The following is a 26,985-nucleotide window of genomic DNA, read 5'->3' as shown; positions in this document are numbered from 1 at the left end:
TCTGCATTTCTGACTAATGTAGCATCGCCCAAAAGTAGATCAGTAAATTATTTTTCTTGATCTTAAGCTTGTAAAGCGAATTCACTTTTCAATTTTATTGAATTTTGACTGCTTGCATTGGAAGCAAGTCCAGCTTCCTCGGTCTCTTGTAATATCTTAATAACAGTGAGCAACATACAACACTTAAAGAAGAAGCTGCCATGGCAACCCCAGAGGTCCATGGAGGAATAGAGAATCTAGTAAATGGAAACAATAATCCACCTGCTAGGGGGATAACCATTACATTATAACCTAATGCCCACAAGTAGTTCAGTCTGATTCGGTTGAATGTGCTCCTTGAAAGGTCAATGGCAGTGATGACATCTTCCAAATTGCTTCTCATCAGTACTATGTCAGCAGCTTCAACTGCTATGTCTGTACCAGCCCCAAGTGCCATGGCCACATCGGCGGCCGCAAGAGCTGGGGAGTCATTGTTACCGTCACCTACCATGGCCACCGTCATCCCAGACATCTGCAGAGCCAGAAGCACAGCGAAACAACTTCTCTTAGTACGAAATTGAACAGTTCTTTACAGTAAAAATAAATGTTTATTTGTTTTTCTTTTCTCGAACTAGATTAGGGTCAGTCCCAATGTTGGATAGAAGAATGATCTGGAAAACTAGAGGGATGCTATCACCAGGATTGTGCGAAATTCGGTTGAGTTTGAATGCCCTTGGGATAGTTTAATTCCCCAAAATGATTCCCATCTTAACCGCTCCCATGAAATTTGAACGAATAGCCTGCTGGAGACTAAACTCCACAGAGAGAACTTGACCTACACATAATGGGTTGAGAGATGAAAAAAGTATCCAACCTATTGCAGTCATACAGTATACAGAAAAATGGACCCAATCAGAATAAAAGAAATAGACCCAATCAGAGTAAAAAATATTTTAGGGAGGAGCAAATGACTTGGGTGATCATCAAAAGGGAAACTGAAATGCTGCTAGCGGGGATCTAAAATACCTGTAATTCTTTCACTTTTTCTGCTTTTACTTTGGGCAATGTTTCAGCAATGACAGTCTCAATTCCAACCTCCTTGGCAATGGCTTTTGCAGTACTCCAGTTGTCTCCTGTGACCATAATACTTTCAATATTCATCAATTTCAAAATGGACACCACCTCCTTTGCCTCTGGCCTAACTGAATCTGATATTGTGATAATTGCAACCAACTCTCTGTCAATAGACACAAAAACCGCCGTTCGAGCCATCCCTTCAGCCTCATTCAAAATGTCATAGGCATCTTCAGAAACAGAGATTCCAGAATCTAACATCAGCTTAATGTTACCCACAAGAATATTCTTGTTGTGAACTCTAGCCCTAATACCATGGCCAGTTACGCACACAAAATCCTGCACTTCAGGCAGCCTTCTTGTTCCTGAATTTCCTTCACCCAGTGTTTTGGCATACTCAACCAAAGCCTTGGCCACAGGATGCTCACTCTTTGCCTGAAGCACAACCCAATGTTAAATATCGCTAATGAAAAATAAATCCCTTGCCCCTCAACTTACAAAAAAAAAAGGGATGCAACTCAATGGTAAATATCAAACAATAATGTGTTTGCAATAGATAACGGTAAGTATCAAGCAATGGACGGTAGGTTTGGACAACTTTAGTGTTAATTTTGATAGTTCTAACCAGGAAGGTAGGTTTGGAAGAAGTTTTAACAGTATTTGAAGCATTGTCAAATTCCACTTGTAGATGGTTACATAGGGTTGTATTAATGTGTACTTTAACTTTATTATCATTCTTTTTATATTTTTATGATCTGCGTCGTAGGTCAATTTGGATTCTAATGTTGTAGGTCAAATTTGGCTTCTTACTCTCAATCTTTTGTCTAAAATTTGAATCAAAAGTTTGGCACAGACTAAATCTCACACAAGTCAATCAAAGCAATAACTTTAATCACATAAATCACTCAGAGATCAACCAATTCCGATATAAACAAGATAATCAAATACTAAAATGCAGTAAGATAATCAAATAGTAAAATGCAGGACTCACCTCTGCTGCAGCAACAATTTTGTAGAAGTCACGAGGGACCAAAATGCAGTAAGATAATCAAATAGTAAAATGCAGGACTCACCTCTGCTGCAGCAACAATTTTGTAGAAGTCACGAGGGACCTTGTTCTGTAGAAATTTAGAGTCAACAACAATAGGTTTTCCAACCGTGAGTGTCGCCGTCTTATCAAATATAATGCAGTTCACCTGTGGATAACAAAAACTCCATTCATGGATGAACTTTTTCTTTAGAAGGGCCAAACGTAACAGGACAGGAAAAAATTACTTCACTCACACCTTTCAATTTCACACAACAGAACATAACAGGAGAAACCAGCCACCCTTTAATATGTCACTTACTTTATGTGCTCTCTCCAGTGCCTTTCCCCCTTTCATTAGAACACCTTGCATGGCACCTACTCCAGTAGCCACCAAGACTGCAATGGGTGTTGCAAGGCTCACAGCACAGGGACAAGCTATAACTAAGACAGATATCCCAAACTGAAGAGCAAGCTCAAACTCATCCATGGAAGAAGGGATCCAAGATTTGGGGTATAAGCCAATCATACCTGCTGCAAACCATTCTAGCCAGGTAGAAAAGGAGAGCACAATAACCTACAAAACAGGGAACAAAGGTAATTTATTTCAGAAACAGAATTCTATATGAGCTGTGTTCAACCTACCAATACTTTTTCGTTTTGGGTGGAATCACAAAACTACCAAAATTTTATATTGAATGCTTGTAAAATAATTTTTTAACTTAAATTTCTATACTATGATTATAAATGACAAATTTTATTTCATGGTTATCAGTGAAAAATGTTATAAATGAAAGATGTTTATCCAACTAATTATACAATTATAAAATTACCCTCTAAATTAACCAACAAATAACATCTTGAGAATAAAAGGAATAGTTGTGTTGGAACCATGAAGACATCCAATTATCTCAACCAAACCGCATTAAATAATATAGTTGTGATAATTTTTGCTAAATCTAACCAAGCAGGAAACTACTAAAGAGCATTTTGCTCAATACCATTGGGACTAAGAAATTTGCAATTTTGTCAAACTTCTGCAACGGTGGGTTTACCATTTGGATTGTTTCAACAGGCCGAACTTGTGTAGCTTTTATATGAAGTACTCCATTTTCATTTACTGTTCCACCAATGACTTGATCACCTATTCGCTTAGTAACAGGCCTGGCTTTACCTCTTATCATACTTTCATTGACATGACTTCGTCCCCAAACAACCAAACCATCTACAGGGACTTTCTCACCTGGTAAAATCTTAATAACATCATTGCGTTGGATAAGCTGACTGCTAATTGTGCGTTCAGATAAAACATTCCCATGGCTGTCAAGAGTCAATAAAGTAGCCGTAGCTGGTGACAAATTCATCAACTTGGCAATAGCTTCAGAGGTTTTTTCCTTTGGCCCGTACTTCCAAATATTTTACCAGAAGAATAAAGGAGATACGAATGGCACTAGTCCCAAAATAATCAGTGCCCTTGAATATGTTATCAGTTGCAGCCCTGACGATTGTGTAGACTGAATAGAAATAAGCTACATTTGTTCCCAAGGCAATTAAAACATCCGTGTTGACTGAGCCATGGCGTAAAGAATTATATGCATCGGTATAAAAGCGCCGACCAATGATAAATTGCACAGGAGTTGATAAGATGAACCTTAGAAGTTCTCCTACTGTTAGCATATTCACCAACTTGAATTTCCTGGCTGCCGGAGTAAAGATAAAAATCATGTTCAGGAAAAATACTGGTACAGTGAAAGCCAAACTCCATAGAAAAGACTTATAGTACTGCTTAATCTCTTCACTTCTTTCAGGCCCTGCTAGTCCTCCATGCTGATATAAAATTGCCTTGCAGCGTCCAGGACATGAGGCCTCAATCACATCGATGAATCTTCTGGGTCCAGTCAAATCTGGATTAAATGACAGTTACTTTTTCTAGTTGTGCATCTACTTCTGCATCTTCTACTCCTGGCAATGCTTGGAGTGAATTCCGAATCACTCTAATTTCCCCCTCAGAAGGGATTCTCTCCAGTTTGAAATGAACCTTATTCTTATCTTCGTTGGTACTAATCAACGTAGCTTCGTAACCAGTGTCATCACCTGCATTAAGCAATTCCTTGTAATTAATTCGGTTAGGATCAAATCTGATTTCTGCTTCTTCAGTGGCGGGAGACACTGAAGCTTTATTAACTCCTTGAACCCTTTTCAAGGCAGATTCCACCGTGGTAGAGCAAGAATTACATGCCATTCCTTTTATGCGAAGCCGAAATACAGTTCTTGCAGATGTACCATCCACATCTTCTTCTGTTATGATGGCTTCCGAAACAGCGGCTTCAATTATTTCTTCCGCATTTGATTCCTCCTGTAGACATTTTACCAAAATGAGAAGAGGAAATCACATAGTTGGAAAAAACCATAATCAAATTCGCTTAAATGGCATGTATAATTTAACGTTGGAAATTTATTTTTCAAGGAGAAACGGATGGTAAGAGGGGAGGGGTATTTGTATGGCCTCGAGCTCATAGGTTGTCGGTGATGTTGGTATTGGAGTTTGGAAATATCATAAATAAGAAAGAAATTGCAGATAAGAGATAAAAAATAAAAATTAAATTCATACAAGTAGAAACAAAATTTTATGTGGTAAAATCTTGATAATATGTCGAGGAAATTTTTATAGGAGAATCTGTTACATAACTTTCTCGTTATGTAATTGTGTGATTGGTAATCACTTAAGTCACATTTGTAACAACTTTTAATTGTTTTCATTCTTAACAATCTCCACTTTAACAACAATTTTTCTAATCCCTTTCTTTTTGCCCATTTATTATTTTTTTGCAAACCACATTTGTAACAATTTTTTAATTGTTTTCATTCTTAACAATTTCCACCTTAACAACAATTTTCCTAATCCTTTCCTCATGCCCATTCATCATCTTTTTTGCAAACCAAGAGAAGCCAAACCATTAGCGAAATTTTGAGGTAAAAAATGGGTCTTGTTACCCCTCAAACTGGCAGGGGGCCTAAAAGGGACTCCTAATGGGGCAACTATTAGATCAAGGATGACAATGGAGATTTAGCCCACTGTCACTTCAACTAAGACTCCCTACTCTTACGGATTTTCACCGATGGGAAGAGACCCAGTATGATAAGGATCACCAAGATGAATAGATCAAAGATAGGATGAAGGGTGATCTTAGAAGCCTATTCACAATAGAGGCTCAATATTGTGGTTTGTTTGTCTTGGAAGCCAAGATGGAAGGCTATTTAGGAAGGGCATGGGGAGAATTTAAAGGGTTAGGTTTTGAGTATGTGTTTTATAAAAGAGATCCCTGAGCCCTAGAATTCTTGTGGAAACTTGGGTTCCAGACGATCTTTGAGGAATTAACTTTGATAGTGCCTGGGACCACACGTGACCAAGTGGACCTGAGCTTAGATCAAGGGGATAGGATTTAGTAACCAATGATATACTTGACCTAATTAAGGAGGGGGAAGGGATCAAAGAATGAAATTTCAATGAAAGGCAATGCAAGGATCTTAGTGAGGTTTCTAGTCTAAGGGAAACCAAGGGCAAGAACTGGTCTTCGAGCTAGGGCTTGCGATATCTCAAGATCCCACCGTTGGAATTTCATGAAATTTGGAGGGCTTCTTGAGGGCATACCAACGTAGCTGTGGAAAAACAATTGAAGTATTTGGATGTCTAGATTGTGAGATAATTGATGCCCTAAGTGACCTATGTAGGCTAGGCCTAGAAAAATAGGGGAGGGTGAAAGAAATAATCTTTAAAGTGATTACCAGAGGAGGACCAGTGCTTTGTCCTTTGGGAGATTGGAGTCATGGAATATTCAGAGTTTGGATTCATTTCCACTTGTCAAGGAGGCCTAAAAAACAACTTCATTGGGTATTAGGGCTTAATGGAAGTAGCTTCAAGGTCATTTATACTTCGTTTATCAACATTTGGTGACTTGTCAAGACAAGGATGTCTCTAGGAACATTCATTCATTCAAACATGGCCCAATCATGTTCCAACACTATTTAAAGATTTAATTTCCACAATTTCGTTCCAAGAAAAACAACAAATTAACCCTAGAATAACGAAAATCCCAATATCATGAATGCAACAACATAAATGATCAAAATAGCATTAACATGGTACTTACATGTTAGAAGAATATATCCAATCACCAAGATATGCCAATCATAGAAGGTCCAAGACAAAAAAGAATAACCAAACATCGAAATTCATCCATTCATCCAAAAAGTCTCATCCTCAAAAGATAACGAAAATCTTAGAAGAAGATATGATCCAATCCAAGTGATGATACAAAATGAATTCATGTCTCACCTATTTACGCACTCATTAGGAGTTTGAATTACCTAATTTGAGCTTACATTAGCCCATCAAGTAAAATAATGTGCAAATAACTATCTTTTGGGTGACAAACCCATCAAACTAGCTCATAAACAACATAATAAGTCTCCCAAGAGATCAAATAATCAAGAATGCATATCGTTGGGCTCTCTATGAGGCCTAATGAAGTCCATAAGTGCCAAAATTATGAATTTGATTTCCCAAAGAAATGGACAAGAGGTTGGCCCCTTGTTCCCCACATAATAAAACTGTGGTGCTCCCAATGGTTGTGAGGGCAAACAAGTGACCTCATGGGTCTCCAAGTAAGTTGAAGATGCCTGTAGATCATCTGTAAAGGCTCAAATGATGGTGTAAGTGATGCAACATCAGCATACAAGTCCCGGGTCATCTGCCAAGTGCATGGTACAACTGTGGGGATGACTAGGCAAAGGTGAACCAGGTGCATCTTCCTTGTTGAAAAGGTGAATCTCGAGTAATCTCTGAACATCTCTGGGGATCCATGGAGTGTTGTCTAATGTTGTGAAGGCCCATGGTTCTCAACACACACCCTACATGTGCCAATGTAGCCCTTTGGAGGGTTAGGATCCCATATAGGGAGACCAAACCCAAGATGGATACCACTTGCAATCTTGCATAAGATTCAATTCGTCACTTAGCCTTTCGTTACAACAAGTACTCAAGAAAATCAAGTAAAAGAGCTTACAAACCATGGACAACATGCAGGGACTTCATAATGGCATGCCTTTCTATAATGGGCTTTGACATGTGCTAATATCTCCAAGTTCCAAATGGGGTTAACCAAGTATCCCATTAAGTGGTTTTTGCTTCTAAAGGGGATAATATGTCCAAGGTACATCCTCTAAAAGGTGGTTGCATGTGATAAAAAGATGAATGGAGTAGGGAATGGAAAGGCGTAACCCTGGGCCACACGCTGGGGTGCAAGGGTAGCTAGTAAAAGGGATGCACACACTTTAGTTTATAATGTATAGGAGGGAGAAATTGTGGTACATGAGGTGCCCTGACCTTGATTTTTTCACCCTTCTTTATATGTCTTTTTCATTTTATGATTTTTCTTTAATTAACTGCTCGGGGCTCAAAGGGTAAGAGCATGATGTGTGAGATGTAGCAGTGGATACCTCTTTTAAGGTAGGGTGGTTCATTAGCCACTAAGGGTTGGGACAATCATGGGTTCTTAAACGATAAAGGAGGCCGATCTAGGGCCCGTAGGAATCAGTGTGATGGCCATGATGATGGGGTATAAATTATGTATTGGCTTTTGCCAATGTGCTAAATGTGTTTGTCCCGTCCATATTTTGCATTTTGTGGTACATTTTTCCGTTGAATGTGGCCAATTATGCTTTTACTTTTTTTTTTAGCTGCATCAACCTTCAGGGCATCATTCCAAGCCCGACCCAAGGTGTGGGCAAGGGGAAGGGGAAAGCTAACACTATGTGGACCTAGTGGAGGAATTTGGACCTAGGTGGGAGAAATGATGAATGAGGTTATAATGAGTGGAAATGGGGTAATATATGTGGATGAGGGAGCGGGACCATGCAATCAAAATCAGGGTTTCCCATGAAGTACCATCCCTAAATCCAAAGGGTCAGTAAAAGAGATCCCATGGGACTAGAATCCAAGGTTAACATCCAAAAGGGGTCTAAGGGACAAGAGCATAGACCTAGCTCATTCTTTTCGCCGAATCCCCCCATTAATCCATGCCCAGAAGTGTCCATGATAAGCAAACCACAATATTGAATTACCAAATGACAAGGTGTACCTTCAAACATACGATCATGGGAGATGGGTGAGGGACCACATGGTTGGCGTAGGTGGTGAAGAAGAGGCACAATGAGCTAGTTGGTGGTGGCAAGGGATTGTCGGATGATGACCATCTTGGAGAAAAATTCTCTTAGGGATAATCACCCACAAAATGGTGGGTAATCTCTGGCTCCAATTGGGACGTGACCGCTCGAAGAAGTGGACGAAGCTACTTGAACGGGAGGTCACGAAAACTCCAACAATCTCTTGGTTATCGTAGACCTGTTACCTGCACATATCAATGACTAAACCAACGGGGAAACGTGTTTTTCACAGTGTCTTATGATCACCCATGCTTGGCATTACGCTATAAAATCAACAGAGAAATAAAACATGCAAATTTCAATTTAAATGTAGCTAATCTACCATGACAAATATCATATGATGTTAGTTCTAATGAGATAATGATCATGCAATGCATCCTATCCTAACATGCATGTAATAAGGCTAATACTAAGTGTAATCATAAAGCCAGTGCAATCAACATATATTCACATCAATATACATATGCCTGCCCGTATGATTACTCATGTAGCAACTCTCAAATCAAATGTGTACAGTCACATGACAGATGAAACGGGTGGGAGGCGGGAAAACATGATCTCCACTCGAGGTAAAGGGAAGTCGTAGGAGAAAAAAAATAGGTCAATCTAGAAGTCATGTGCTTTCCTTCTAAGTACACAATGGTGGAATAAATGATCACTCTTAAGAACTCCTTATCACAATCATTGTTTAGAATATTATGCTTTGTAGATGCCACAAGGTTATGATAAGAGGGGAACGAAGGCTAAGGGAAAGAAGGAGTGCAACAAATAGGTTGCTCAAGGTGATGGTCACATTGGATATGGGAGGTCATTGAGTGATCAAAACCCTGAGGGTGTGTCCAATGAGGTAAAGTATAATCAATTATGGGCTTTTCCTTGACACTATACTTGGAAGGAGGAAAGGGCTCATGGTCACTTGAGATCATATGACAAGGGGTGAGAGAATCACTTGATGAAGACTCAAGATGATGAACAATAGAAAAGGGCAAAGGGGAAAGTGAAGTCTCAATGGGACCCTTTCCTGAAAATCCAACTCTTGAGGCTCAAGTGATCTGAATATACTCCTGGAATCACAAGGAAGGTAGGTATGGCAAGGGCCTTATCAATCCTATCATTGTTGGTATCAGAGATGGGGTCTTCCTAGAAAGGAGAATCAATCATCTCCAATTGCTCCTTTTCATGCAAGGGAAAGTGATAATTCTCCTTCCTAAGGGTATCGATGGATATGTCCTCAAATAATGCTTGGGAGAAAGGGAGGACCACTCTCAACCTCATCCTCCTTGTTGGTGTCATAAATGGGAGCACAATCAAATTGAGGGCCAATAATTTCCCATTTCTCTTTTTCAATATGGAAATAATCTCCAATGTCATCTTCTAAGGGGCTAATGGGATCACCTTCCTCAAGGTTCTCAAAAGGAGAATCATCGAGAGTACTATCCTTGAGAAAGGTAAGGTTAGTCTCAACTTCACTTTCCATAGACTCATTCTTCCCAACACATGTGTCCTCAAAATCATCCTTTTCATCATGTGGACCCAAGGAGGACTCATCTTCCTGCTCATTACTTAGATTCTCAATGTCTTGATGATGCTCAATGAAGGCTTCCTCTTGGATGCTTAATGCAGGGTGTACTTGAAAATGTCTAAGAAAGCCATCAACGAACTCTTCAATAGATGAGATACTCCTAGGTTCATGACCATGCAACCATGAGTTATGACCACCAAGAGATCCCATGAACAATAACATTAATACATCTTGATGACCAACCTTCTCTCTTGAAGCATGTGCATTAAATCTTTCTACGTGGCCTATTGCGGAGAGTGGATCACCATCAAACACGAACACCCCACGTACCATCCTTCCCGCGACATGATTAGGATGCCCAAGGATGCTAGCAATGTCCAAAGCGAGAAATTTATCAAAGAAAGACAACATATTTGAGGTATACATGAAAAATATGTAGGAGTCGCCAGGGTGAATTTAAAGATGCCTAGAAAAATGCTTGCTTCACCCTACAAGCATTGACCTTAAATTTCAATGAAGAACTAGGGCTTCGTTCTTCCAATGGAGTCACCAATAATGTTATGTCAATATGTCGTATGGGGAACAAAACACATGTTTCGTGTCCCCGACAATGACGCCAAAATGTTACCGCTCAAACTAACAGGTGGCCTAAAAGGGACTCTTTAAGGGGCAACTACTTGATCAAGGACAACAATGGAGACTCAGCTCACTGTCACCTCAGCTAAGACTCCCTACTCTTTACGGACTTTCACCGATGGGAGGAGACCTAGTATGATAAGGATCTCAAAGATGAATAGATCAAAGATAGGATGAATGGTGATCCTAGAAGCGTATTCACAAGAGAGGCTCAAGATTGTGGCTTGTTTGTCTTAGAAGACCAGATGGAAGGCTCTCTAGGAAGGGCTTGGGGATAATTTCAAGGGTTAGGTTTTGAGTATGTGTCTTATAAAGGAGATCCCTAAGCCCTAGAATTCTTGTGGAAACTTGGGTTGTAGATGATCTTGAAGAATTAACCTTGATAGTGCCTGGGACCACACATGACCAAGTGGACCCGAGGTTAGGTCAAGGGGATAGAATTTAGCAACCAATGATATACTTGACCTAATTAGGGAGGGGAAAGGGACCAAGGAATGAATTTTCAATGAAATACAATGCAAGGATCCTAGTGAGGTTTCTAGCCTAAGGGAAACCAATGGCAAGAATTGGTCTTCAACCTAGGGCTTGTGATATATCAAGATCCCATCATCGGAATCTCATGAAATTTGGAGGGCTTCTTGACGATACACCAGCACAATTGTAGACAAAAAACTGAAGTATTTGAATGGATGGATTGTGAGATAATTGATGCCCTAGGTGACCTATGTAGGCTAGGCCTAAAAAAAGAGGGGAAGGTGAAAGAAATAAGCTTTAAAGTGATCACTAGAGGAGGAACATTGCTTTGTCCTTTGGGAGAAATGGAGTCATGGAGTATTTAGAGTTTGGATTGATTTCCACTTGTCAAGGGGGCCTACAAGACAACTTTGTTGGGCATTAGGGCTTAATGGAAGTAGCTTCAAGGTAATTTATACTTCGTTCAAAAATATTTGGTGACTTGTCAAGACAAGGATGTCTCTAGGAACATTCATTCATTCAAACATGGCCCAATCATGATCTAACACTATATAGAGAGAAAATATCCACAACTTCGTTCCAAGAAAAGCAGCAAATTAACCCTAGAATAACAAAAATCCTAATATTATGAATGCAACAACATTAACATAGTACTTACATGTAAGAATAATATATCCAATCACCAAGACATGCCAACCATAGAAGCTCCGAGGCAAAGAAGAATAACCAAACATTGAAATTCATCCATTCATCCAAAAAGTCTCATCCTCAAAAGATAGCGAAAATCTCACAAGAAGATATGATCCAATCCAAGTGATGATACAAAATGAATTCATGTCTCTCCTATTTATACACTCATTAGGAGTTCAAATTACCTAATCTGAGCCTACATTAGCCCATCAACTAAAATAATGTGCAAATAACTATCTATTGGTGACAAGCCCACCAAACTAGCTCATAAACAACATAATAAGCCTCCCAAGAGGTCGAATAATCAAGAATGCATGTTGTTGGGCTCTGTAAGAGGCTTAATGAAGTCTATAAGTGCCAAAATGATGAATTGGAATTCCCAAAGAAATAGACAAGGGGTTGGCCCCTTGTTCTCCACATAATAAACCTGTGGTACTCCTAATGGCTGTGAGGGAACACAAGTGACCTCATGGGTTTCCAAGTAAGCCGAAGATGCTTGTAGACCATCTGTAAGGGCTCAGATGATGGTGTAAGTGATGCCATATCAACATACAAGTATTGGGTCATCTGCCAAGTACATGGTACAACTGTGGGGTTGGCTGGGCAAAAGTGAACCATGTGCATCTTCCTCGTCCAATAGGTGAATCTTGAGCAATCTATGAACATCTTCGGAGATCCATGGAGTGTTGTCTAATGTTGTGGAGGCTCATGATTCTCAACACACACCCTACATGTGCCAATGTAGCCATTTGGAGGGTTAGGACCCCATATAGGGAGACCAAACCCAAGATGGAAACCACCTGCAATCCTGCATAAGATCAAATGTGTCGCCTACCCTTCCAGTAGAGCAAGTCATCAAGGAAATCGAGTAAAAGAGCTTACAAACCATGGACAACAGGTGGGGACTTCATAATGGCATGCCCTTGCATAATGGGCTTTGGCATGTGCTGATGTCTCCAAGTTCCAAATGGGGTTAACCAAGTATTCCATTAGGTGGTTTTTGCTTCTAAAGGGGATAATATGTCCAAGATACATCCTTTAAAAGGTGCTGGCATGTGATAAAAAGATGAATGGAGTAGGGAATGGAAAGGGGTAGCTTCGAGCCACATGTTGGGGTACAAGGGTAGCTAGTAAAAGGGAAACACACACTTGGGTATATAATGTATAAGATGGAACAATCGTGGTACATGAGGTGCCCTGACTTTGATTTTTCCACCCTTCTTTATATGCCTTTTTCCTTTTATGATTTTTTTTTAAAATTAATTGTTCAGGGCTCAAGGGGTAAGAGCATGATGTGTGAAATGTAGCAATGGATACCACTTTTAAGGTAGGGCAACTTGTTGCCCACTAGGGGTTGGGACAATCATGGGTTCCTAAACGATAAATGAGGCTCATCTAGGGCTTGTAGGAACCAGGGTGATGGCATGATTATGAGGTAGATATTATGTATTGACTTTTTCCCACGTGCTAAATGTGTTTGTCCAGGCCATCTTTTGCATTTTGTGATACATTTTCTTGTTGAATGTGGCCAATTATGCTTTTACTTTTTGTTTTAGCTGCATCAACCTCCAAGGCATCATTCTAGGCCCGACCCAAGGCGTGGGCAAAGGGAAGGGGAAACCTAACCCTATGTGGACCCAAGTGGGAGAAATGATGAATGGGGTTATAATGAGTGGAAAGGGGGTAATATACATGGATGAGGGAGCGGGACCACGCAACCAAAATTCGGGTTTCCCATGAAGTACCATCCTTAAATCCAAAGGGTTAATAAAAGATATCGCATGGGACTAGAATCCAAGTTTAACATCCAAAAAGGGTCTAGGGGACAAGAGCACAGACTTAGCTCATTCTTTCCGCTGAATCCCCCCATTAATCCATGCCCAGAAGCGTCCATGATAAGCAAACTACAATACTGAATTACCAAATGACAAGGCATAAATTTAGGTTTAGGTGGCCCACCTTCAAACATATGATCATGGAAGATGGGTGAGGGACCACATGGCTAGCTCAGGTGGTGGAGAAGTGATACAATGACCTAGTTGGTGGCTGCTGGCTGTCAGTTGAGGACCATCTTAGAGAAAAATTCGCCTAGGGATAATCACCCACAAAATGTTGGGTAACAAGCCTCAAAACAAAAATGTACAAGCAAAATCAACTTTATAAGAACTATTAGGATTTAGGATGATGATATCAACCATGGAGATTCACCATTTTTGGAGTAAAAAGATAAAAATATCAAAAAAATAAAAAAAATAAAAAAAATAAAAACCTATTTTTTCAACTTATCTCCCTATGATTTTATTCAAATTTCTAGCAAGAGCACTCTTTAGATGTGAAATTTAATTTTCCATCCAAGGAGTACCTATGTTGCATACTTTAGATGGACCTTGCTACACGAAAAATGAGAAATACATGAAAAAACATGATTGCAATCACATTTTTCATGTATTTTTCATTTTTCGTGTAGTAGGGACCATCGAAAGTATGCAACATGGATACTTCTTGGATGATAAATTAGATTTTTCATTCAACGAGTGCTCCCGCTTGAAATTTGAGTGAAATATTAGGGGGATAAGTTGAAAATACGAGTTGAAAACATAATTTTTTCTTTTTCCCTCTAAAATTTCATGATGTAATCTAATCTTATTTTAGTATTTCCAGTATTATTTTATAATATTCCTTATAAGGCCCATTTTAGACTTCAAAATTTCTCTAATGACCACCGTAGCTTCTCTATTGAATACTATTTTTATGAACATGTTTGCACAATTCTCCTATGTGTAAACCTTCTTAAGAGCTACTTTGTCGCCATCGATTACATGTCTTACAAAATGGTATCTTACATCAATATGTTTAGTGTTGTTGTGATAAGTCAGATTAGTAGCCAAATGAATAACGCTGTAATTGTCATAGAATACATTCACTTTTTCATGCATCCTTCCAAGCTCATCAAGTAGACCTTTCAACCAGATTGCCTTTTTATAGGCATCTTAAGCAACTATATACTCTGCTTTAGTAGAGGACAAAGCAATTGTTTCCTAAAGCTTTGGCATCCAACTAATCACTTCACCTGCAATAGTAAAGACATTTTGTAGTAGATCTCCTCTTGTTCAAGTCACCCGTATAATCAACATCAACATATCCATAGATTGAATCTTGACAACCATTAAAGATGATACAATGATCACTTGTGCCTCTCAAATACCAAAGCAGCCATTTCACTACTCACCAATGTTCTTCTCTTGGATTTTCCATGAACCAACTGACAACTCCAATTGCATGTGAAATTTTAGGTTTTATAGACGTCATTGCATACATTAAGTTTCCTACTGCATTTGCATATGGCACACGAGACATATACTTATTTTCTTCATCAGTTCTATTACTCAAACCAAAATAAAGCTTAAAATAGGAAGCTAAAGGAACATTAACAAGATTCACATTGTTTATATCGAACTTTGCAAGTATTTTCTCCACATAATTTTGTTGTGATAACCAAAGCTTTCCATTTTTCTTGTCTCTGTGTATCTCCATGCCCAAGATCTGTTTTGCAACTCGAAGATCCTTTATATCAAACGTCCTAGAAAGATGAGCCTTAACCTGTTGATCCCGTCCATGCTTTTGCTTGCAATAAGCATATGGTCAACATACAAAACTAAGATAATGAATATACCATTGAAATCTTTAAAATACACACAATGATCATATTCACTTTTAGTGAAGTTTTGGCTCACCATGAAGGAGTCAAACTTCTTGTACTATTTCTTTGGAGATTGCCTCAGGCCATATAATGATTTCCTAAGCTTGCAAACTAATCTCGTGCTGCGACCTTGTACAAAACCTTCAGGTTGTTTCATATAGATCTCCTCATCCAAATCTCCATGAAGAAAAGTTGTTTTAATATCTAACTGTTCTAACTCAAGGTCAAGTAATGCAGGTAGTGCTAACATGGTACAAATAAAAACAAGTTTTAAGATTGGTGAAAAAATCTCATAAAAGTAAATACCTTCTACCTGAGAGTACCCTTTTGCTATCAACCTTGCCTTACATCGATCAATACTTCCGTCAACATTTCTCTTCAATTTGAAGACTCATTTACATCTGACAACACTTCTCCCTTAAGGGAGTTCTACAAGATCCCAAGATTTGTTCTTGGCTAAAGAATCCATTTCCTCGTCCATAGCCTCCTATTTTTTGCTATTTGCATCATCTATTGCTTCCTGATAACAAAAAGGTTCCCCATCCTCAGTAATCGAAGCTACAGATAAAGGAAAATATTCATACCTCTTGGTTGTTCTTCTTTCCCTTATAGACCTCCTTGGAGTGTCCGGTTGCTGAACTGGTTATTGAACTTCTATACTTTCCTTTACATCTTCTTCACCTTGTTCTTCAGAAGTTTCTTCTTCCGACTTTCCGAAAAAAGTTGAGTATCTAACTGAATTTGTTGATTTGGCGATCCCTGTTCCTGTTCAACTTTTTCAACATCTGATTTTTGAAGAGAAGATTCATAAAACGTTACATCTCTACTTATGACTATATTATGCAAAGAAGGATCCCACGACCTGTATCTTTTCACAACATCGTCATACACAATAAAGACATAACATTTTGTTTTTGGGTCTAACTTAGAACATTGATTCTTTGGAACAAGAGCATAATCATTACAACAAAATATTCTTAAATATGAATAATCACAAGACTGACCCAACCAAACTTATTCAGGAATTTTATAATTAATAGCAAAGGTGATTTGTTTACCAAATAACAAATAGTGGATACTACTTCTTCCCACAACTCCTTCTACAGATTAACATTGATGATCATGCTTTTGGCTCTTTCTAGAAGAGTTGTGTTCATACGTTCGACAATGCCATTTTGCTGAGGAGCATAGACAACAGTTTTGTCTCTAACAATCCCTTCATCCTTGCAATAGTGTTCAAATTATAAGGAAGTAAATTCACCACCATTTTTGGTTCTTAAATATTTTTTATCACATGTTTTCTTTTCCACCATAGATTTAAAATATTTAAAAGCATTAAATACATCAACATTTCTTTTTAACATATAGACCCAAACTTTCTTGGAGTAGTCATCAATAAATGTTTCAAAGTAGGATGCACCTTCGTAAGACACTGTAAGAGATGATCCCCAAAGATCAGAATGAATATAATCCAAAATTCTTTTACTATTTTGACTACCAACATTAAATTTTTGTCTACATTGTTTTCCAAATACATAATGTTTGCAAAAATCTAAACTCAACGATTTCAAATTAGGAAGTAATTGGCGATTAATTGGTACCTGAAGGCTCTTCTCGCTCATGTGACCCAACCATCGATGCCATAGATGAGTTTATTCTCCTGACTCCTCAGATACAACGATGCCTCATTGACCTCAGTGAAGGTTTTCGATCTTTTTTGCCTTCATAACAACTAGAGCGCCCTTTGAAACTCTCAACACTCCACCTTGACCTATAAACTTGTAACCTTCCGAGTCTAATACTCCCAAAGAAATCAAATTCTTTTTCAACTCAGGTACATGTCTAACATCAGTCAATGTTCTAATCGTATCATCATACATTTTAATTTTGACATTTCCCACCCCAATAGTTTGACAAGATACATTATTACCTGTAAACACAAAACTTCCATTCACAACATGATATGAAGTGAACTAGTTTCTGTGCAGACTCATGTGATAAGAAGTGCTAAAATTTAACAACCAATCTTCAAAATGCGGAGAAACATTGCAATTAGACAAAGTTTCATCTATCATACATGATTCAACAGACAAAACTTCATTAATCATACCTAACTCGACTTGATATGCTTCCTTCTCATTAGAAATTTTTTGAAGTCTAAAATGGGCCTCAAAACAAAAATGTACAACCAAAATAAATTTTATAATATCCAATAGGATTCAAGATGATGATGTCCACCACGGGGGATGATTCACCATTTTTGGAGTTAAAAAGTAAAAAGATTACAAAAAAAAAAACCTACTTTTTTCATCTTATATTTTCAAGTTCTCTCCTTACGGTTTTACTCAAATTTCAAGCAGGAGCACTCCATGGATGCCAAATTTCGTTCCTCATCCAAGGAGTACCCATGTTGCATACTTTTGATGGACTCCACTACACGAAAAATAAGAAATACATGAAAAATGTGATTCATGTATTTCTCATGAGGGTCCATCGAAATTATTCAACATGGGTACTCCTTGGATGAGGAATGAAATTCTGCATCCAACAAGTGCTCCTGCTTGAAATTTGAGTAAAACCGCAGGGAGATAAATTGAAAGTACAAGTTGAAAAAGTAGTTTTTTCTTTTTTTCCCTCTAAAATTTAATGATGTAATCTAATCTTATTTTATTATTTCCACTATTATTTTACAATATTCCTTAGGAGGCCCATTTTAAACCTCAAAATTTCTCTAATGTGAGTTTTCATCGAAATCTTTTATTTTCCAACAGTTTTGTTGCAAACCCAACATTTACATTTACTTCTTGCCTCTTGACTTTGATATGGAAGAACTTCTTGATTTTTCTCCTCTCTCCCTGCACCAGCCTCTATATACCATAGCTTACGGCATGGAAGTTTGAATGTTAGGCTTCCTCTGTATTTCTTCAGATAACAAAGCTTCTACGACAGAATTAAATTCTAGAGATTCAATTGTGCTCAAATTGATAGAAGTTACAAAGTGATCCCAAGACTCGAGCAAGGAGCATAAAAAAGTAATGACTTTATATTCTTCTTCAAATTTGACCTCCTTATCAGTGAACTAGCAAATAAGGGTATTAAATACAGTTAGGCGTTCTGCAATTTTACTGCCCTTCTTCAGTCAGAGGCTATATAACTATCTCTTCAAATAAATTATGTTGGTTCAAAACTTGGTCATGTACAGAGTTTCCTATTTACCCCACAAACTCATTGTTGAGGTTTCTTCAATAGTGTTGAAGAGACCATCATTCGCTAGGCACAACCTAATGGTATTGAGAGCTCGAGCATCTAAGTCCTCCCACTCCAAATCTGTCATGCCAATAGGTCTCTTTCTAATCCCATCTAATGCTTTGTGCAACCCTTGTTGCACCAACAAATCCTATACCTTTAGTTTCTATAATGAAAATTGTTTTTACCAGTGAATTTCTCCACTTCAAACTTGGTATTTGTCATTTTTTCCATTTTCCTCCTATATGGGTTCCTTAAATAATTTTATTTTTAATGACTGGATTCTTTCAAAAAATAGTATGCTATGAGTTTTCCTTCAACTAGGGTTTTCCTTAATTTCCTTCTTCTGGTTTATGTAGAAATTTGTTAGAGATGCAACTGCTCAAAAAATTTAATCTAAAATCAAGAGACACAATTCTACTCTATTGATCTGCGAAATGAAATTCACAATTTAGAACAACATGCATAGACATGCAATAAGAAAAACCACAAATATACAGTGATTTCTAGGGTAACTTAACTAGGAAAATCCTCTCAAGCATGTTTGCATTAATCATTGAATTGAGAAACTATTACAATTGCTAATTCCAACTATGAACTCAACCTGCGAAAGAATAATTGTTCTCCTGCTCAATGAACAAGCTCTAGCCAACACTTAGCCAAATATTTGCTCACCAAGGCCCCTATTTCCTTGCACAAATCCCAAGGAAATTAGCCCCTATTCTTTAGAAATTTCATCCAAATTGATTGTGTAATTCCCAAGGATTGATCACTGATTGCATGCAACACCTATACACTCAACACTAATTTACAACTGATGTTACACTGCCTTGGAATCTCCACCATAGTTGAACAATTCGAATTCCTTGCATGCATGAACTATTTTTGGTTGATTGATCAGTTCACCGGATGATCTCTGAGTTAAACTATTGTCCCACTGCACAACTGACCTCCAACTAGTTCTATTAATTGTTAGAACTAGTTTAACTGAGTATAACTAGAATAAGTGAACAAAATTGCGATAAATTAGCAATCACACATGCATAACTGAACTCCAAGCCCTCTAACCCAAATTTATTGAGCTAACTGATTGACAAGAGCCATGCCACCTCAGTTAACTACCTCTAAGTTGTTTGTTGATGCAGAAATTTTGAATTTTCTCAATTTGACCAAGGCTAAGAAAAATTGAGCCCTTCTTGCTACACTTCTCAACAATTTCTTTAAGTAGGGGTACTCTTTTTTTAATATTAGATAAAAACAAATTTCTGCATCCCTTTTTCAGAATACCCAACAGAAATTGTTTTCTGTCTTTCAACAGAAACAAAACCCCACTTCCTTTTGACATAATGGAAACTAGTAAAAAAAACTTGTTTACACAAAAAAAAATTCTTCAACAACCTTCAAAAACCCTACTTATTTTTTTCGTTCATAGGAAAAACCTATTCTTCAATTATTATTTCCAGAAATAAAACTTTGCAAGGTTTTCTGAAAAATTTACCCGACATTCACAGTGAGCTGCTTTCGGCTCCTTGGCTCCTCTGCGACCCTGCTTGACAGTTATTCTGAGGCTTTGTTTGCTTTGTACATTCTCCACGAGTTTATTATGACAACTCTCTTTATGTGTAGCTTCCCTAAACTACTTGGTTATGCGTGACTTCCCAAACTTCTTGGATAAGTGTGGCTTTTCTTTCACATAAATTCCAAAGAAAAAAATTGCAGCTTTTCTTCCACTAGATCAACGCATGATGTACTTACCTCAATTTATCGTTGTTTCTTGCCTTCTCACTGACTACAAATTCCTTCACTTGGTCAACAAACGTGCGACATATACCCTTGGCAGATAAACAAAAATTGGTGGTGGCCTTTCTTTTGCAGGATCTGAAAATGGCTAGTCTTATCTTGTCATCACACAAACTTTCCTTTCCTTCAACAACGTTCTGGTGGACTTAACTCACACCACAACACTGGATGCATCGTTCACCACAACCTAAACTAATCTTTTTGTTCTTGGTCACACCAAGAAATATATTTCCATTATTCCAACTCCGTTCAACCGCATATTAGTGAATGCATATCACGACCCTCACAATCAACTAAGCTTTGATACCATTTGTTTTTATTTGAGCTCGTAAATGGTCAGATGCTCAAAAATCAAAGTGTCAAAATCTTGATAACTTAGTTTCATATTGAAGAGCTCGACATTCTAATTCCAATGGTGTAAACGACACTCAAATCCAAGCTCGTATACAGAAGTTATAGCAAGTAAAAGTTCAGGTTTGACTTGCTTGCATGGCAAGATTGGATGATGTGGAAAGGTCCTTAAGCGAATGAGGAGGCGCCAAGTGGAAAATCGCCATTGGCCCCCACATGTTGCAAATCGCAATCATAGGTAGGTCAGCATTAAAAATCGGCTTCCGAGCAGGGAAGGGTTGCAATGCGATATCGCAATCGAAAATCACAACACGGTTCATTGTACCGCATGATGATTGTCGTCGGTTCTCCACCGATGGCGAAATGTAATAGGTTCCTCAGATGCGATGTGACTATAGACTGCAGTTTAATGGTTCGTCGGGTCCGCTGTATCGCAATCGCACATTTCCTACCTTATTGACAGACCATAAGCCCGTGGGACTTCGCCGATTGTGATTTGCGATAAGATAGTCGGTGCTGACAGATTATGGTCCGTCGTGTGGAAAATTTCTCGCTCAGTTAGCAAATTTTTGGAGTGAAATTATGGGTTCCTGTCGAATGTGGAGCGAATAATGAGAAAACAAGGGGAAGTCATAACTTCTTCAGTTTTCCACCAAATTGATTGCAAAAAGAGTCTAAATAGCCATTTTTGAACATTTTGGACTTATTGGAGTAGGTTTCAGAAACATTTGAGCATTATAAACACATATTTTTACACTTCTGAGCATAATAGAGAGACCCAAGCCACTGCAAGTTGGACCAAGGAGATGTAGACAAGGAGGGGTGAACTCTTTTATCATGTGCTGTTGTAATGTGCTTTTGATGATGTTCTGTAAGTGTTTATGTTATTTTTCAATTTCTAGTTTATGTTAAATTACATAAAATTAACATAAAAGCTCTTCATTTCACTTGCAAAAATTGATGAATCCTTAAGCACAATGAAAGCATTTTGTTTATAATCTGAGGAAGATCTTAACACTGCAAACTAATATTCTAAATCAGATCAATTTGGTATCAGAGCACTAGGTTTGCTTTGTGAAAGAAGGATTTAATTGTTTGTAAGTTTATGTCATGCTTACAAGGTTAAAACTCAAAAGAGGTGAAAGAAAGCTGGTTGGAAGCCCTGAAGTTGGGTTAAGGGGAAGAAGCGCAAGGTTGCCACAATCTCCAACACCAATTCAGCCTCAAATTGCAATTGAGACTCCAAAGATCATGTCTCATGAAGGAGAACCTACAAACATGACAAAAGATGAGAAGACCTTCAGAAATACTTTCTTTGATATGATAGAGATGGTGAAGGTCCTCTATGAAGAGAGGAATAGCAGGTTGCAAGGAGAAAGTTCCAAACCTCCCAAAGGAGAAGGGTCTTCAGGAGGAGGTAATGGAAAAGGAAGTAATGGGAATGGAGTCAAACCTCCACCCTCTCCACCATATTCTTCATCTCCTTCTTCACAAACATCTTCACACTCTTCCACTAATACAACCCTTACTCATACTCATCATCATTATTCAAAAATAACTGGTAAATCACCTTTTCTAAAACTTGATATTAAAGTCGAGTTGCCCATGTATAATCATGGTGAAGTGAATGCAGAGAAGCTTGATAATTGGATTCGTCAGTTGGAGGTCTATTGGATGATTCAAAACCTTCAAGAGGATGACATAAATATTTAGTTAGATTCCTTGAGAATGGAAGGGTGCAACACTAATATGGTGGGAATCAAAGACCCAAGAGGAGATTAAAAAACACGGTAAGATCTCAATTTCTTGGAATGATTTCATTGCTGCAATTAAAAGACAATTCTACCCTCTAGCTTATATGAAGAAAACCATCATGAGTTGGAATAACTTTAAACAACTTAAAAGTAAAAATGTGCAAGATTACATCCAAGAATTCAGAAGAAGGTCTCTGATTTTAGGTGTAGATTTGCAGTCACATGACACTTTTCTGAAGTACATAGGGGGTTTACACAGTTACCTTAGGCATATTATCTTAATGTTTAATCCCAATAATCTAGATGATGTGTGTGTGCAAGCCACTCATCTTGAGGCAAGAGGGAAAAACACCCCTTAAGAAGGTAGTAAAAAACCATTTAAGAGTAAGGGAAAAGAAAAGGCTTCCAAAGGGAAGGAAAAGAAAAATGCATCTATACAAAAAGGAGAGAAAATTACATGCAAACACTATTCCAAAGAGGGCCATGATGAAGCACTCTATTGGCAGCTTCATCCTGAAATGAGACCAAAAAGAAACAACAAGGGAAAACAGAAGACAATTGCAACCACTCAACAGGATTTGGGATCCGATTCGGGTGATGAAACTAAAATCACAACCATGGGGTTAAAAGGAAAAGAATCCATTGCTAGCACTAGTTCTTTAGACTCGCAAAATGAAACTCCAAATGAAAAGAGGAGAATATAACTGTTTCACATAAGGGTGATCTCAAAACATAACAAGATTGATACGTTGTTCGATAGCGGCTCTCAAGCCAATCTTATCTCTGAAAACATTGTCAAGAGTTTAAATCTGGAAACTGTTCCACATCATAAACTGTATCCACTTGGATGGGTATGTGACAATGCACAATTACAAGTTACGAGAAAGTGTAAAATGAAATTTGCTATTACTACAAAATTCATAGATGAAGTGGAGCTTGACGTTGTGGCGTTAGATATCTGTAGCATCATTTTGGGCAGCCCATAGCTTTATGACAGAAAAGTTGTCTTCCATCGACATGAAATAAATATCATTTATTCAAAAATGGAGTAGAATATATTGTGAGAGCTCATAGCAAGAAAACAAATCTTTCACTTGTTAATGCAGGGCAGATGAATAGACTGGTGAATTCGAGCAAGAATTTTGTGCTTCTCATGATCAAACCCATGAATGATGTTGATAATGAATTTTTTAAAGGTTGTGTTTCACATTTGATATTTGAATTGGTTGACGTAGTTAAACAATATGATGAAATGTTTAAGGAACCAAAAGGATTACCTCCCAAGAAAGGAATCCAACACGAAATTCAGTTGCAGCAAGATTTTCCTCTTCCTAACATTGGCATGTACAAGATGTCAGTGATGGAAAGCGCAAAAATTAAAACGCAAATCCAAGGATTGTTGAATAAAGGGATCATCAGACCATCTTCCTTGCCTTGTGGTTCTCCTATTGTCTTGGTGCCAAAGAAGGATGGAACATGGTGCATGTGTGTGGACTTTTGTGCATTAAACAAAATTACGGTAAAAAATCGTTACCCATTGCCTAGAATAGATGATTTACTGAATCAATTGAAAGATGCAAAGTATTTTACAAAGTTTGACTTAAGAAGTGGCTACCATCAAATTAAAATAGTCGAAGGAGACATTTGGAAGACAACATTGAAAACAAAACAGGGTTTGTTTGAATGGCTATTTGTGTCGTTTGGTTTATGTAATGCCCCTGCTACATTCATGCATGTGATGAATGATGTGTTGAGGCCATTTCTTGATGAATTTTTCATAGTCTACTTAGATGACATCTTAATTTTCAGTGAATCCCGTGTTGAACATGTCACACATGTAAGAAAAGTACTTGATGTCTTGAAAAAATAACAGTTGTATATGAAGATGTGAAAGTGCGAGTTTGGAAATAATTCTTTAGTTTACTTTGGTCATATTATTGGAGGAGGTTACTTGAAAATAGATCCCTCCAAGTTTGAGGTCATTGTAAACTGGCCAAGGCCCAAGATAGTTATAGAGGTAAGAAGTTTTCTGGGAGAAACACAATATTAGAGGAAATTCATTGTTAATTTTTCTCTTATAGCCGCTCCTTTGCATGCGTTGACAAGAGTGAAAAAGATTTTTCAGTGGGGAGGCAAACAACAAAAGGCCTTTTATGCGTTGAAGGAAAAGATCAGTGCAACTCCCGTACTCACACTTCCAGACTTGAGACAGTCATTTGCGATTCATACAAATGCTAGTGACTACGTTATGGGCGCAGTCCTCATGCAACATGGTAAGCCTGTCTATTTTCATTCAAAAACTTTTAATGGTGTAGTGATTAACTATCCTACATATGACAATGAATTATATGCATTGGTGCAAAGTGTGAATAAATGGAAACACTACCTTGGGTAAGGAAATGGTCATTCACACTGATCATCAACCATTGCAATACTTGCAATCTCAATCAAAGTTGCAGCAATAAAGGCACTTCCAATGGGTGGGTTTCCTTCAACAATCCCACTTGGTAATCAGGTATCTACAGTAAAGTTGCTGATATGGTTTCTAGGCCGATTTTTAGTGAAACTACTTTACTCAAGCATAATTTTGTTTTACATGAAAGTTATATTGAACAATATGCATTAGATAATTACTTTCGATATGTTTATGCAAGCTTGAGTCAAGGTAACCAAGTAGAGGAAATGGATTATCATTTGCATGATAACGTTGTATCATCTTGGCAAGCTTTGTATTCTATAAGGAGAAAGAGTTAACATCATAAGAGAGGCACATACTTCTTATCGCTGGTCATTTCGGTGTATGTAATATGGTGGCACATCTAGAAAGGTATTGTTATTGGCCTCGTATTCTTGAAAGTGTGTCTCATTTTATTAAATGATGTTCATTATGTGAAATCACTAAGCCTAGCAATAGGAAGTTAGGATTTTACACACCATCTCTGATTCCTTCACGACCGCGGGAGAATGTTTCTATGGATTTTGTAGGAGGTCTTCCATTGTCAAAAAGAGGTCATGATTATTTGTGTGTAGTTGTGGATAGGTTCAACAAAATGTGTATTTTGATGCCAAGTAAAAAGAAAATTACAGCTGAACAAACTGCTCAGTTATTCTTTCAGAATGTTTGGGTGCATTTTGGATTGCCCACATCCATTGTTAGTGATCGAGATTCTCGCTTTGTGGGGAATTTTTGGTCAAAATTGTGGGGATTCATGGACACCAAATTGAAAAAGAGCACAAACTTTCATCCACAAACAGATGGTCAAACAGAGGTAGTGAACAAAACATTGATACATCTGTTGACACCTAATCCGAAACGGATGGGTGAACTGGACAGTCATCTAGAAGATGAACTGATCCATCATATGTATGTATATAAATAATGTGTTAGCTAATGAATAAAATCAATGAGTTTTGTCTCTCGTTCAATGTGGAGTTACCCTGGCCTGACATGGTATCAGAGCCCAGGTCCCAGTCCCTAAAATTAGCTGTAACTCCTGCCTCTGCGCCCTCTGGCCTGAATACGCTGCCTCTGTCATGCGTTTCATTCTCTGCCAGTTTCTGCCTCTGTACTGCGTGTCAGTAGGTCTCTGCGCATCCGTTTTTACTCTCTGTCGTAGGCGTTGTGAAAGAGCACCCCATATTCTCATTGGCGTTGTGCGTTTTCTCTGATTTCTTGCCTGCCTGCGTTTTTTCTGATTTGCCTCTCCAATAAGATGCTGAAGCCTTGAGACAAGCAAAGGCTTTCACATGAGACGTATTGGGGATGTGTGGCCCACGACAAAGATCTACGAGAGGTCCACATCGGTACACTGTTATTGTTTTATCCTCAGGCAGTTCCGTTATAATTTCAACCTTGAAAGGATTATCAGCGAACATTTCAAGAGCCTGCTGCCTTGATACTTCTATCCGTTCAAATGGTTGTTTTTCCATAGCAGCTTTTGTAGCCTGAGCATGAATCTTTTTGAACTCGTCATCGTTCAAGGTAACATCGTCATAGAAGGCGTCGTAATAAAATCCCTCTCCTCGAGTTGTACAGGGTCCAATACATAGTTTGCAGCCATACTCCATTTCAAGAGACTCCCCAAGGATGTGAGCACTAGAATGCCAAAATGTATCACGTCCTCACCAATACTCTTACCACCTCTCTCTTGTTTTTCTCTTCTGCGGAAGCCTTGATTATTGTGAGTGACCAGACGGATAGCTGTGCTCTGAATTTCCCTATTTTCACTATTTGTGCCTGATAAAGTGACTTGTAGCTTCATAAATCCACGTGGTATCCCTCAGTTTTTAAAGAGGCCTTAAGTTCTCTGCGTTTTTTATTGAAGACTGATATGGTTCATTCAGTGCGCGCAGTTTTGAATGGTGTTTGGTGCATGATTTTATGAAGACTGACATACATGGTATCTGGTGACTGCGTTTTTTTTTTGAAGGGAGTAGTATATTTCTGCTCTCGGCATCGGTTGACTGCGTTTAATGGTGACTGCGTTTTCTTTATTGAAGACTGACA

At 38.2% G+C, this 26,985-nt stretch overlaps 1 protein-coding gene across 1 annotated transcript; it reads right to left on the bottom strand.

Annotated features, from left to right (window-relative positions):
- Positions 1 to 94: 94 nt before the first annotated feature.
- Positions 95 to 26,546, bottom strand: LOC149186366 (putative copper-transporting ATPase HMA5). The gene is given in 9 exon segments (XM_089409316.1): positions 95 to 511; positions 1,006 to 1,488; positions 2,127 to 2,249; positions 2,403 to 2,657; positions 3,082 to 3,471; positions 3,473 to 4,001; positions 4,003 to 4,436; positions 16,009 to 16,189; positions 26,113 to 26,546. Coding segments are annotated over 9 exon segments (3,246 nt in total).
- Positions 26,547 to 26,985: the final 439 nt, after the last annotated feature.

Source organism: Pinus tabuliformis, chromosome 3_1, assembly GCF_031772625.1.
Source record: "Pinus tabuliformis cultivar Carrire ecotype Pingquan chromosome 3_1, CPIR1, whole genome shotgun sequence".
Classification (NCBI taxonomy): domain Eukaryota; kingdom Viridiplantae; phylum Streptophyta; class Pinopsida; order Pinales; family Pinaceae; genus Pinus; species Pinus tabuliformis.
Note: the sequence above shows the minus strand (reverse complement) of the source record. Positions and strands in the feature narration are given on the sequence as shown.